The sequence below is a fragment of the Drosophila tropicalis genome, unplaced genomic scaffold (genome assembly GCF_018151085.1).
Source record: "Drosophila tropicalis isolate 14030-0801.00 unplaced genomic scaffold, ASM1815108v1 contig_878, whole genome shotgun sequence".
NCBI lineage: Eukaryota > Metazoa > Arthropoda > Insecta > Diptera > Drosophilidae > Drosophila > Drosophila tropicalis.
In genome coordinates this window covers 1,183,936-1,197,789 of record NW_027173374.1, presented here as the reverse complement: position 1 = coordinate 1,197,789, position 13,854 = coordinate 1,183,936, and the positions used below count along the sequence as shown (strand labels likewise).

Genomic DNA, 13,854 nt, shown 5'->3' with positions numbered 1-13,854 from the left:
ACCAGCTTCCCAGTCGATGAGTCTTCTGTGGGTTGCAGAGAAGTCAATGGTGCAGATTAAATGTTGCTCACACCAAGCACACACACACACACACACACTTACTTATTCCACATAAAGCAATTCAGGCGCAAAAAAAGGTCCTCGTAAAATGCGTAAACAGAAAAGAATTCAAATCCAAAATAAGTCCCATTGAAATAAAATTCAAAGTAGTTTACGCCAAAGACCCAGAAAATTCAGGCCGGATAGACAACAACACAACAACAACAAAAAAAATATACAGCTTAATTGCGTGAGTGTCGCGTTTTGATTCTACAACGAGTTTCCTTACCAACCTCACAATGGAGTGAGTTGGACTGGAGTGGAGTGAAATGGTGTGATCCAGAATGAAATCCAACTGCTTGTCGGTGGTTGTGACACAGCAGGATTTCCCTTTCCTTTACCTCTGTCCCACTCTCTCCCTCTGTCACATTGAAAAGCAATTGTCTTGGATTTGGCATTTAGGCGTTAGTCTTTATTGCCTGTTAAGGGTAGCGGAGCTCTGTTAATTTATCGTTTCACTGATTTGTATGGCTAAGCTAAGAATGATATCGATGATGGTGCTGGGGTGTGGGTGTGATTCGTGGCATTAGTTAAATAATAGCAAAAAAATTGTTAAAAAATGTACTTTTATTATGAAAAAAGGTTAAGGAAATGCAGACTATAGATGGCAGATATCACTAGCTTTAGTCACTCAAAGTAAAGTGTTCTATTAGAAGTCTTTAACTTGTTTTTATACCCTTGTAGAGGCTTTTATAATTTTACTCAAATGTTTGTAACGAAGAGTAGAAGCTCTCGATCAGCATGAGAAGCCAAGTCTATATAGACTTGAGAAAAACTTTATGAAACAAGGAAACATTTGAAAAACGAAAGTTATTAAAGGAAATTTATTCCTTCAGTTGCTTAGTAAACATTTCAAAGGGTATATAAAGTTCGACGTAGACAAAGTTAGCTTCTTCTCATTATTATTATAAGTAGGTATAGTATATAGTTGTAAACTATCAGCCTGACTATATTTTACAAGCACTGGCACTTCGGCTTAAAGGAAAACTACATCCATACACTAGCCTGGTCTTAGAATCCGGGTCATCCTTGTTCAGTTGCCCAAATGACTGGGTCACTTAGACAACTCATCTACAGAGGACTGCTCATTTAAATTTGGTTTTCGGCATTGTTTTATAAAGATAATTTGTTTTAAACTGTCATTTTGTCTGAACAACAAAAGTAACTACAGTATAACCGTGTTTATCCATGTTTATTTAAATAGAGGACAGTTATTTCATAGAATTTTTTGAACTAAAAAACAGCTGTAATGACTTAAACTTCTTTAGGAAACCTTGGTCTATTAATTGTTCAATGAAAGGCAAATTTGGTGGTGAAAATATAGCAATAGTGTCTTTACTGTACATCAATCAGATAAAGATTTCATAATTGAACAATTGTTTTTGAGCAATCAACTTAAAAATCGTCCATCAATTTATCCTAAAGCAGCTCTATATAGACGGAAGGATCTTTAGTAGGTGCAATCAATTTCTATCTTTCTCTTCGTATTAAAGATACGAATACGAATAAGTTTTACAATAATTTAAGCAATTATTTTTTGCACATTAGAAATTGTTGTTATTTCCACTGAATTTATTGTATTTTCTAGTTAATATCGAGATAAATTAAAGTCTAATCTATGTTTATTCTTATTTGGATCATTGAAGATTTTCTTTAGAGTGTCGCCTTTTATGGGTTTTGATAAAAATTGTAGAGTTTGATGCATGTACAATTAATTAATTAATATCTAAATGGAATTCTGGTACATGTGCACTCGAAAATTTATGCAACTAAAATTGGCATTTAATTTTATGCAAATTAAACAGAATTGCTTAACACTCCACCCCCTCCCCCCACCTCTATACAACCAACCGATCCCTTGTTTCATCTCTCTCTTTCTCTCTGTGTGTGGCGCATTTACTCACATGTCTGCAACTGAATAATTTAGCGACTTACATTTACAGAAATTAACGCAGGCCAACTTGCAACACACACACATACACTGACACACACATACATGGACTCACACAGTCATGCATATATGCATGTGTGGGTGCGCGGCAAATAGGATTTGTGCGACTAATTGCAAAGTACTTAAGCAAAGCTTTAAACAAATGTAAACGGGAAATTCTTTTTTATTTTATAATAAATTATTTATGCAAATGGCAAACTGGGCAGCTAAAGAAAGGGTAAGAGAGAGAGAGAGAGAGAGAGAAATGGAGAAGGAGAGACGATTCTCTCTATTATTTTTTTTCCTGTTTCGGATGGCTTATTGCCGCCTTGCTTGGGCGTAAAAGGTGTTTCATTTGGTATCCTTGTTCAGTGACTCGATTGTTTTTGTTTATTTTGCCACCGCCAACGCTGTCAATGGCATGCGACGCAGTCAATCCGCATCCGAGCTGGCCATGCATGGATTTCTGTTTCAATTATACGCACATCTTGGTCCAATGTTTTTTGTACCACTCACTTGGCAGTCGCATTCGCATATTATAATATCAATGGGCAGGAGAGAGAGAGAGAGAGAGAGAGAGAGGTGTGCACACGTGAATTTATTCATTTGCTTGTCTCTGTTTTGACAACCTCTCCGAGCAATCCATTCAGCAGACAGGCAAAATATCCCCGTCTATATATGTATGTATGTATGGCCAGAAATCGGCATTGTATCACACAAATCGGATTAAGAAATTTCGTATTCGTTTGCCACATAATTGAATTGAGCGGGCGAATGAGACACACACGCACAGAGATACACTCAGAGAATCAGTGTGAAAGAGAAGAAGAATAGGGAGAGAGAGGGAGTGAGAAAAAAACAAAGTTATGTGGCGTGTGAGTGATTTGAGCCGCTCAAAGCAAATGAGAAGCAAATTTAAAATTTTACACTTGACTTGGCATTGTTGTCCTGTCATTTCACACGCCTCTTTCACATTCTGAGTCCTGTATTTGCCTCATCCTTTTCGACTCCTGTCACCCTATTTGTGAGTCTGTGTGCGTCACTGCGATAAATTGTTTTTTGCCTCTCCCTCTCTCTCTCTCTCTCTCGCGCACACACATGACCAAAAAAAAAAAACAGAAAGGTAGAAATGAATACATTTTCCCCTTGACGCTTGGTTTGTTTTCTTTTTTTTTTTTTTTTTTGGTAATTTTTAAAATGTTTATTTTTTTTCCACTTGACATTTATGCAATTGTTTTTATCTTTTGATTCTGCTTGCCGACTTAAGTGCTAAAAGTAATTGTATAATTTAATTCTAGATATGGCATAGTATCAGATATTATTATTATTATTATTATAGGTATATAAAGCGCTAACATTGATTATACATTATACAGTTTTACTTACTAGTTTTATAGCTACACAAACTATTTACAGCCAAAGAAAACATTTCAAAATCAGAGAGAACTCAACCGAAAACATTTACAGAAAGCATTTTAAGCTGCAGTCTTGGATGCTGCCGCCGTCTTGTCACGCTTTTCGAACAATTGCAACAATCTCTGTTGCATCTTGCAATTTTATGAATGCGAATGACTGAGATGATGTGCGCCCAGGGGATGGAAGTATGGTCCGTAAGGTGGATAGGGCACAGCATGTGGATAGAGGAGACTACTGGCATAGGCACCAGGTCCAAAAGAGCCACCTCCGGGTGGTGGAATTGTCGGACTATTCACATCCATGCCGGGATTCTGTTTTTTCCATTTGGTACGGCGATTTTGGAACCAGATTTTCACCTGCAAAAACATATATACAGTTGGCATTGATGTCCATGGATTTTATGACCGGTCAGGACTCACCTGCGTCTCAGTTAGACTCAAGCTGAGGGCCAAATTCAAACGTTCACACACGCTCAGATAGCGCGTGGTCTTGAATTTATTCTCCAGTGACACCAATTGCTCATAGGTGAAGGCAGTGCGTGCTCGACGTGGCTTGGAGCCACCACCACCGCCGCCACCGCTTCCGCCTTGGGATTTGCCATCGCCATTGCGACTGCCACCCTTCTTGGAGTCGGTCTCACTGCTGGGATCATCAATGTCGCTGCCATCATCACACATATCATCCTGATCCATGTCATTGAGATCCTGGGCTGCAATTGAAAAACAAAACAACAGACAAAGCAGAGAATGAGTAAGAGTTTTGCATAAGCCTTGACAATACCAATTCATTCATCAATCAAATGGGCAAAATCGAATGGGGGCAATGGTCAACTGGTAAGGGTCAACGCTGGATATCAATCAAGTCGAATCATCATTGTGGATTAATTGGAATTTCACGCACATGTTGTTGCACATGTGATTGGTGGGCGTTCCAGCTTTTGATTTCAGTCGAATTGATTGAAAAGATGTCGCAATCAAATATCAATTAAGGACGTCCACTCTTTGACCAACTGTTTCCTTGTTTAGGTAAGTTAAATTTGATATCTTACACAATCGATTGCATAGTGATAATGTATATATATGAAGTAATTCTATGTATTATCCAACGTGCCCTTTCATCTTCTCGTCAAATCTTTGTCCTATCTCAACCGTTAGCTAAGAGTACTGAAAAATTCATAGAGCCAGGTAATTGGTCCACACGATTGGCGGCCAATGTTTGCTTGTAATTAGCCAATGCGCCTAAAAGTGCTCCACCGCTCGCCGCTCACAGACGGTGCGCCAATTAAACCGAAAATTAACGTGAACGCTTCATTTAATATTTAACGAATTTTCCAAACAATCATCGTGGTTGTCGTTGACGTTGTCGCTGTCCTTGCCCACTGGTAATGGTCTGTGGAGTGTTTGCAGCCACTTTGATATGCATTAATGGCACATTAGATACTGATGCTATAGCCAACCTTCAGTCTTAGTCTCATCCTCTCTCTGCTCTCATCCTCTTCTGCTCATCATCAACAACATTGCAGCTAACCACAATCGACTGACCCTGAGACCGCACAAAATTGGTTTGAGTCAATTGAATTAACAGCATCAAATAGAACATGAAAGGGCCAGCAATCAGACGTTTAATGCGTTTGCAAATAAACTCGTCGCGATAAACGCCCCCCAAAAAAGGGGAAACACAGTTGGTTAATAAGCAATAAGCAAGCGTAAATTACAGACGAATCGATGCCAGATGAGACTGCAGATTGCCTGCCGCATACATGGCGTATACGTAATATCATGGCAATAAATGAACTCTAATTATGTATTCAAAATGTGATTATGTCCACGTTGCTTGGCAGCATTCAATCCATGGGCTATTTAACGACTAAAGCGATTGCAACTTAAACCCACAAAAAATTATCCTTATGACTTGATTTTATTCAAACATCTACAAAATGTAAGACCTAAATCGTTTTAAAAGTGTTTTAAAAGCAAAATTTTATTTTTAAGAAGTTGACATTTATTTTTCTTCATAAAAAACATATTTTTGTTAAAAACTGTTGAATTTTTTTAAGGATTCGGCAAAGAAAAGCCTCTAAAGTTTAGCCAATTCTTATTCGAACACTTAAATCTTATATTTTGTTACTAAGCACATTAGAAAAAGGCCAAAATTTTTTAAGTTCTTATAAAGGCAAACAAGTTAAACAAGAAAACCGAAATTCTATGTTTTTAAGATAAAGTTTTGTTTATATTTTTGATGGGAAAAATGATACAGCTCTTGATAGAGTGACATAACCTTTATAAAACCCAAAATGTTATATTTAAATCTGTGATATTTAAAAGACTTTTTAACTTATGTTTACTGAGAAACCAATTAACCATGAATCTCTATGATGTTGAAAGTAAAATGATGAATAAAATTGGATGAAATTTTATTGAAAATTGATTAGTTTTGAGGCGGAACGTCATCTTCATCTTCTCAGTGTATAAATGTTTCAAAAAAAAAAAGTTGTGAATATATATTCTGTAGATTTCTGATTAAAAAAGACTGATGGCTTGTAAATTAATTTTAAAGGTTTGCGGCTAAGCATTAGAAGATCTAAGAGTAGGCAGTTTAGTATCAAGAGAAAGTAGAATAGAAGAATTCAGAGAATTCTAAAAATGTATGTGAAGATTCATTATATTAATAGTAAGTTGGATACTTTAGTTGATTTTCTTTTATAAAATCCAAAATATAACACATTTTAATTGACAACTAACTTTTGAGTGAAGAAAGGTGTATATTTGTGTGTCTTTAAATTTAAATAAAATATCGGCAAAATCTACCCAAAAGTCATTGGTTTTAACCCCTTTACGATTTCTAGATTGTGGGTTTTATTGTTGCAGCGTTTAGCCACTTGGCTCATAAAGCACCTTATCATCATTATTTTGTGGCCTGTCTGTTTCCCATCTGCTACTGCATCTCAGTGAGCGATGGAGTGCCACAGAAGCCTATTATTATTCTTATCCTGTGACTGGCATTGTATGCCATTTGTAAAATGACTGCTCTTAATTATAATTATGCCGAAAGCACTTCATAAGCAATTTTGATGATATGGCAAAATACAAAGGCTCAGACAAGGCTCATTTGCTGACACACAGAAGAGGATGCTCAATGGTGCAATTTAAAAAGCCAGAATTCAGTCTCCCACCGGGTTACCGACAACAATTTAAATTGAAGCGTATGAGTGACACACACACACACTCACAGAGAATCTGATATATATGTATGTGTAGGTATATAGCCAATTTAAACTTAATTATGAAATTCGAGTGTTAATTACCACAAACTGTCGCATAATTTACCCACACACACACACTCACACACATTCCGACAACGAAGGAGAGGGAAAACGATGGAAATTTTACAAAATGGCTTATAAATTTTCAGTTCTTTTTTGACAATGTCAGGAGGAGGTGGAGTTGGAGCGGGTGGTAAAAGGATCTGTGGGTTGGAGGCTTCATTGTCGCAATCATTATAATCGCATACGCCGCTCCAATGCGACCCCGGGGAGCGTTTCTCGTCTCATTTTGCCATTTTCATAAAATAATAAATGAGTTGCTGATGGACGGATATAAAAACTCGAGCTCTGCTGGTTCTGCTCCTCTTGGAAAATTGTCGCTTAACTTTGCCAGCAAAAATGAAAAGTAAAACCATGAAAAAGAGAAAAACCCAAAGAAGCAAAAGGCAAAGAAGAAAACTTCCATTCAGAGACTTCTCTTCTCTGTATACATATATGGGCATTTGAGTGAGTGGAAGCGAGAGCGCAAGAGTGCGCGCCAAATTGAGTGCTGAAAAGAATAAAAGTTTTTCGCAGCCATTTTACATTTTTGTTTGGGGGTTGCTCGGTCTGCCTGCCTGCTTGCCTGCCTGTCGGTCGGTCGGTTGGTTGGTTGGACATGGCCGCCCCCATTTAAATGTTGCCACATAACCATTTTTTTTCTCTCTGCCTTTTTGGTTTTTGCAGCAACTCTGCCTGCAATTTAGTTATCGCATGTTTTTTCATATGACTTTTGGGGAGCATTCTCTCAGTCTCTCGGATTATGGCTGGACTGGGGCTCTATATACAAAGTCATGTAGTGGAGAAGGAAGTTCTTGTTTCTGGCTCTTGTCGTGGCAAATAGACGAAATTTCCCTTTGGCCTATGTCTATATACATTCGTATGTATGTATGTCTGTGTGTGTGTTATTGCCTAGTTTGTTAGTTTTATGTTTTGGGTTTTGTTTTGCAATTTAAATGAAATGCAAATTGCCATTGCGCCTAACAACATTAACAACAGCAGGAATGACTGAATGAATGTTGCCTTGGAGAATTGATGCACATAGACAGACATACGTATTTAACTGCTGCACCATGGCGTATGCGTGATATTTATGAAATATTAAATGCAACGTCATGACAAAGCCAAAAAGAGAGAGAGATAGAGAGAGAGACAACGAATTGGCCATAAAATCTAATTAGTCGCATTAACAAAAGGCTGCATAATTACGATAATCTAAGCTGAAGCTATCGCATTAGCACCTCCCAGGCAGCAACAACTCAAAACAGGTCATAAAATTACACATTGGGCGGTCTTAATTTCCGCATTCGCCAACCATGTCTTTTACTCCTTTTCTCTTTAGGTATCTGTCTGTGTTTCCATCCTTGTTTCTCTCTCTCTCTCTCGGTGTGTGCGTGTGTGTGTGACAGAGCCATTGAAGCGTCTAATGAATGTGCGGTAATTAAGTACCTTGCTAATTAATGACTACAGCAACACCAAGCGGTAATGGCAAGCCCACAAATAGGGTGTATATGCAAAGCATTTGTCTGGCTGTAAACTTGAACTGATAGAACGACAGCACAGACACACACACACACACACACCCACACAGAAATATATATATGTATATAATTATTTCGTATCTCTATCTCTCTCGCTCTCTCTCTCTCTCTGCTTGTGTGTGTGTGTCTATTCATTCGCCCACATTTCGTGTGTTGTTTGCCTGTCTACCCACCTAACTCAAACGCTTTCATTTCCATTCCGTTTGGGGGTCGTTGGCGCGGCCATTCAGTTTGGTTTTATTAGCAGTTATGTTCGTAGAGCTCTTGCCCGCCATTGATGAAGTTAATTGTGTTTTATTAACACAAACACAAATGCACAAACACAAACCAAGCCGACGGACAACGGACAACGGGCAAGGGACATTGGCCAACAGACAGACGGCAAAAACCAGCAATGGCCGATAATGATGTGTTTGTTGTGGTTGTTCATGTTGTTCCTACTTTTGTGTGTTTATAATTTCGTACATAAGCGCTTAACGAAGTGTCCAATAAAATGGTTGGAAATGCCATTACGCTTCGGGAAATGATTATCAGTCAATCAGTAAATAAAGTAATCTTTTACACGTAAATGTGCATCTTAAGTAATCCTTTGGGCTAGCAGTATAAAGAAACCTTTTCAATGTGTATAAGCAAACGTTATCTATAATACATTTCCCATGTTTTTATATAACTTCTTTGAAATTCTTTAAATTTATTAAATTTTTGAGAATACTTGAGAAAGTAAGGTATTATTTTGTTGGGTTTTCGGATAGAGATGAAACAAACAAACAAATCTATAGTTATATCTATAGAATATTTGTCTTAAAAGATGGAAAAGAAACAGCTATAAAAGTTCAGAGGATAACGATATAACCATTTTGGCCATTTGGGCATTTTCTGTGCCTCGCAAACATTGTCTTTCTCCATGTTAACTTTTGGCTATCCAAACTGAACTAGACCAAGAGCCAAAAAGATTTGACATATATTATTGTGTTTAATTCATATTTTATGCGGTTTAATTTATAGTTTTGAGTTTGTCTTTCTATTGAGATAGTAAGTTTTAACAAAAAATCTTAAACCCTTTATGTTCTCAGATGAGTTTAAGGGGAAATAACAAATTTGGAAATGAATTTTTAGTTGATTGCATAAAATAACAATTGAAGAACGAAAAATTCTTGACTTAAATAATAAAAAAATGTTGTCAACAATTTCCGATTTTAATTTCTAAAGGTTTAACCATTTTAGTAGTTTCCTCTTTTTTTCCTCTTTCTTCGCATTCATACCAATTTAGCAATTTAATTGAACCTTTCAAACTTTTCTCATAATCAGATCATGAGCAGCATTCAAACAAACCGCAGCAGCCATTCGATGAGAAAAAAAAACTTGACTTAATCTCCATCCTTTTCGCTCAAACATAACTTTTTTTTCCCCCTAACCCACCCATAACTGGAACTTCAATCAAATTTGCAAATTTTTATTTGAGCAATTTCTTTGCAGCGAGCCAAGCATGAAAATCAATTAATTTTCAGGAACAATTTTTAGCCAGCTTACGAAAAGAAAACAAAAAGTACTGAAATCTGATCCAAAGGAAGTCAAAAAAAAAGGCGGCAAACAGAAAAATATTTTGTATATGTATGTATGTTCCATCCTGGGCTGCCATTTCCCCAATTAAAACATCAATCAATCAATTAAAAGGAAATTCTATTGAAAATCTAGAATGTATCCCATTTTTTTTTTTCTGTTTTGCTTCATCTAAATAAGTTTATGTACCTCTCTCAAAAATTGGTGCGCATTTGTTTGGTTTTTGGAAAGCAATTCGGGGGAGGGGTGTAGGAAAAAAAAACAACATAAATGCTTTCATGGCTAAAAGAACACACACATAGACATGGTCTTGGTGTACGTGACTTGCGCCTGAAAGCAGGCAACAAAAAATTCTTCCCCTTCTCTATTTTCTATTGCCTTCCAAATGGCAACTTCCTATTCAAAAAACAAGGGCGGCAAAGGTATAAAATGCGTAAAAAAGGAAGCAATTTTTGAAATCAAAACATACCAAATGGTTGTATAAATATACCATACGCATACACACACACACACACACACAAACACACACACACAAACACACACACGAGACAGGAAACGGAAAAATGTTTGCAGACATGGCATATACAAAAGATTGCTAAAAGGAACATTATGATTGCAGGTGATGCTAGGATTCCTGTTCATACATATGTATAGGATATTTTTTGCTAAAACTCACCAGACATATCCTCACTTTGATCATCATCTAAACGCTCATGCATCTCCTCATCCCGCCCGTCATAGCCCCATTGACGTGGATGGCCGAATGGTACAGACATGGTAGGCATTTTGTTGCCAGTGAACTTATTGGGATCGAGTATATTTTCCACCGAGAAGGCCAAACGCTTTGTGGCAGCTTCCCGTTCGCTAGAGCCACTCGTGGATGCTGAGCTGCCACTATTATGATTGGAATTGGTGGGCACCGAACGGGTTAGATCCACAGGACAAACCTGAAAAATTTGACAGTGAAAAATATGTTTAGATAATGCAGTATTCCAAATTTCTTATGGAGTAATTACAAAAGCTTTCTTAGAAGTCATATACTTAAAATATAATTCTTTGGTATAACAAAGCAGCTTTAGAGGGTTTAGGGGTAAGGATAAGAAAATTCATGATACAACTAACTATAAATTTTGTATTTAAATAAAGACTTTTTATATTGTAAGTAAAGCTTCATCTCAACATTCCATTCGATCCTCTTTAAAATGTGCTCACTTACCGACGGCGTGCTGTGGGATCCATCGTTGCTCTCCTCGTCATTGCCATCCACATTTAATTCCTCGCTGGTATCACTTCGTGCATAATTAGCGGCCGCAATTTGCCGCGATGTGGCCGCCGCCGCAGCAGCCGCTGCCGCCAGTCCACCCAATTGTATTCTGAAGCCATAGTCACTTAAATCCCGGCCTGCTGGCGAGGCCATGGCTGAGGCAGACGACGAATTGGAGGTGGTGGCAGTGGCTGAGGTTGAGGTGGAAGATGTGCCCGGTGCTTGATTGGTCTGGGAACGAGCCGCAACCGCAGCCACCAGCTTAATGCGCTCCAGATCCATGTCACTGGCGGACAATGGACTAACTGGATGCGCAGATGGAGTGGCTGGTGTTAGAAGGAGTGGAGTTGATGGCGATGACTCCAGTGGTTGATGCTGTGAGGAATGTAATGGATTTACGGGGCCAGCGGCTGGAGAATTTAGATGCTGCTCGGAATGTGTCGCTGGCGATGTGGGTGGCGAGAGTGGAGAGGCGGCTGGCGAAGGTGGAGCTGTGCTGCTGCTGCTACTGGCACTGGGTATGACAGTTGGAGCCCTTAAGTGGAAGACTGTTGCCCCTGGCAGGGAATGGCTATGCGGATGGGGATGAGGATGAGGATGCGGATGAGGATGAGTAAGAGGGTGTGAATGCGGATGATTGTGTTGTTGATGATGATGATGTTGTTGTTGCTGCTGCTGCTGTTGTTGCTGCATGTGCTGAGCAGCGGCCAGGAATTGTGGATTTTGCAATAGATGCGGATGTTGTTGCAACAATGCTGCATGTGGATGCTGCAATGGTTCCGGTCTTGCCAAATGACGTACTACATTGAGATCGAGTAGTTTACGCTGCTGGGCGGGTGTTGGAAAGTTGCTGACTGTTGTTGGCGGCGATTGTGATCGTCGCGTATTGTTGTTGGCTAGATTGCTATTGTTATTATTATTATTATTGTTGTTGTTGTTGTTCATATGCGGTTTATCCTTATCTTTATCCCCATCATCCTGATGACTGGGACTGAGACGACTTAGTATACCTGAGTCACTGCTCATTTGCTTTAAACGCTCCATGGCAGCAGCCTGGCCATTGGCATTGATTATAAACTTGGGTATTTTTGGTGGGATTGCAACATTTATGTTGCCACTGGCAGAACTAGGACCATTGGTGGTTACCTCGTTCGCCGCATTATTGGCCACTTCCGGTGAGGTATTCGATTTAGGTGAATCGGGATTGGAATTAGGACTCATTAGACCACCGACGGCAGTTGCTGGTTGTTGACCAATATTGTCGCTGGCCTTTTGGGCCGGTGATTGCAACATCACCATAATTGATAAGGTTCGATATATTGTTAACACTTGTGTTTGAGTGGGTGTGTTTGTGTGTGCGTGTGTGTGAGAGTTCGTTCACTTGTATAGTTCACTTGCTTTTCCGCGTTATGTAGTTGTCACCTTGATGGCAGCCAATCGACTGTCACTGATGCCGGCGCGTTTCTCACAGTATTGCGGAGATGAATGCGATGATTCCGATGCGATGGCTTGCTGCTTATCCCAGAGAGCGTAATCCAAACGCGCGCGACACACACAACACACTCGGAAGAACTGTTCGCTGCTACAGCTAAAACCGTAATGCTCTCCGTCGGAGAGTTTGAGGGTTGCTAGTCAGTATTTTTTTTTGTCTCTGTGGTGTGTGTGTGTGTGTGTGTGTGTGTTAATCCAACAGATGCTGTGCCTTGTGCCCTGTGCCTGGCTGGCCTGTGGCAAGTCAACTAAATGGAAAGTGAACAAATCTGTTTGCTGCTGCTGCTTCTGATGCTGATGCCGCTGATGTTGCTGCTGCTGTTTCTGTTGGTGGTGTCGGTGGTGGTGCTCTTGGTTTTAGTGGTGGTGTTACACAAAATTTCTGAGTGAATATTCTCTTATTCTTTCTTTATCTAACTCTCTCGTTCTTGCGCTCGCGCTCGTTTTCTCTGCCCGTCCCCCATTTTGAGTGAGATTATTGAGTTTTGAGTGGCTTGGCTCCTCCTTTTTGTAATCTCTACTAGCATCTAATGATTTAATTTGCCTTGCACTCGTTAGCAAATGTAATGGTCTGTTCCAAAGACTTAGCCACAAAGCAGAACATGGACCATGGGAGTGGAGCGAAGCAGAGCAGAGCAGAGCAGCAGGAAGGGAGCAGAAGGAGTCGTGGGGAAGAAAAAGTCGACTCACTGTTTTACATAGTTCTTCACTCAGTTGACAAAATGGTAACCTCTCTCAGTCCCAGGGCCAGACCTAGGACCAGACTCTCCTCTTCCTTACTCAAGTGTAAAAAAATAATATCTCCTCGAGGATGTGAGTAATTGTCAAATTATTTAGCGCAAAATTTGTTTGCTTATGCGCTTGGCTGACTTTGGAATGGTTCTCTACTTCTTGTGGGGGTGTGTGTGAGTCTCTGTGAGTGTGTGTGTGTGTATGTTCCTGTTTTTAGGTTATTTTTGCTTCTGTTTTCATTTCTTTTTTTTTTTTTTTTTTTTTGCTTTCTTTTGTGGGTGCCTTATGCCTGGTTTGTTCTTACTCATATATGCATGAATGCTTTGTTCTTGTGTGTTGGTCAAGCTACATTGAAATTGTTTATTTTTGTTTGCTTTTGTTGTTTTTTTTGCTTGAATTTTGTTGTATGTTTCGCTAATTATGTTACTAATTAGCTGTAATGTTGAATTAAATATGCCTAGTTCCTAGTTCTAGTAGACTCTAGACTAGACTAAAAGCAAAAACTCGTCAAAATTGTGCA

The 13,854-nt window shown here is 39.1% G+C and overlaps 1 protein-coding gene across 1 annotated transcript; it reads right to left on the bottom strand.

Moving 5' to 3' along the window:
- Positions 1–3,532: 3,532 nt before the first annotated feature.
- slou (slouch) lies at positions 3,533–12,646 on the bottom strand. Its single transcript, XM_068300700.1, has 4 exons — positions 11,064–12,646; positions 10,524–10,794; positions 3,865–4,154; positions 3,533–3,801 (listed from the first exon to the last, which is right to left on the bottom strand). The coding sequence occupies exons 1-4, from the start codon at positions 12,408–12,410 to the stop codon at positions 3,586–3,588; spliced, it is 2,124 nt and encodes a 707-aa protein (XP_068156801.1). The 5' UTR covers positions 12,411–12,646; the 3' UTR covers positions 3,533–3,585.
- Positions 12,647–13,854: the final 1,208 nt, after the last annotated feature.

Excerpts from the sequence above, each read along its gene's own strand:
- slou (XM_068300700.1), bottom strand. The coding sequence starts at position 12,410 with ATGGTGATGTTGCAATCACCGGCCCAAAAGGCCAGCGACAATATTGGT. Across the intron at positions 10,795-11,063 it reads GATCCCACAGCACGCCGTCG|GTTTGTCCTGTGGATCTAAC; the intron begins GTAAGTGAGCAC and ends CAAATTTTTCAG. Across the intron at positions 3,802-3,864 it reads TGAGTCTAACTGAGACGCAG|GTGAAAATCTGGTTCCAAAA; the intron begins GTGAGTCCTGAC and ends ATGTTTTTGCAG.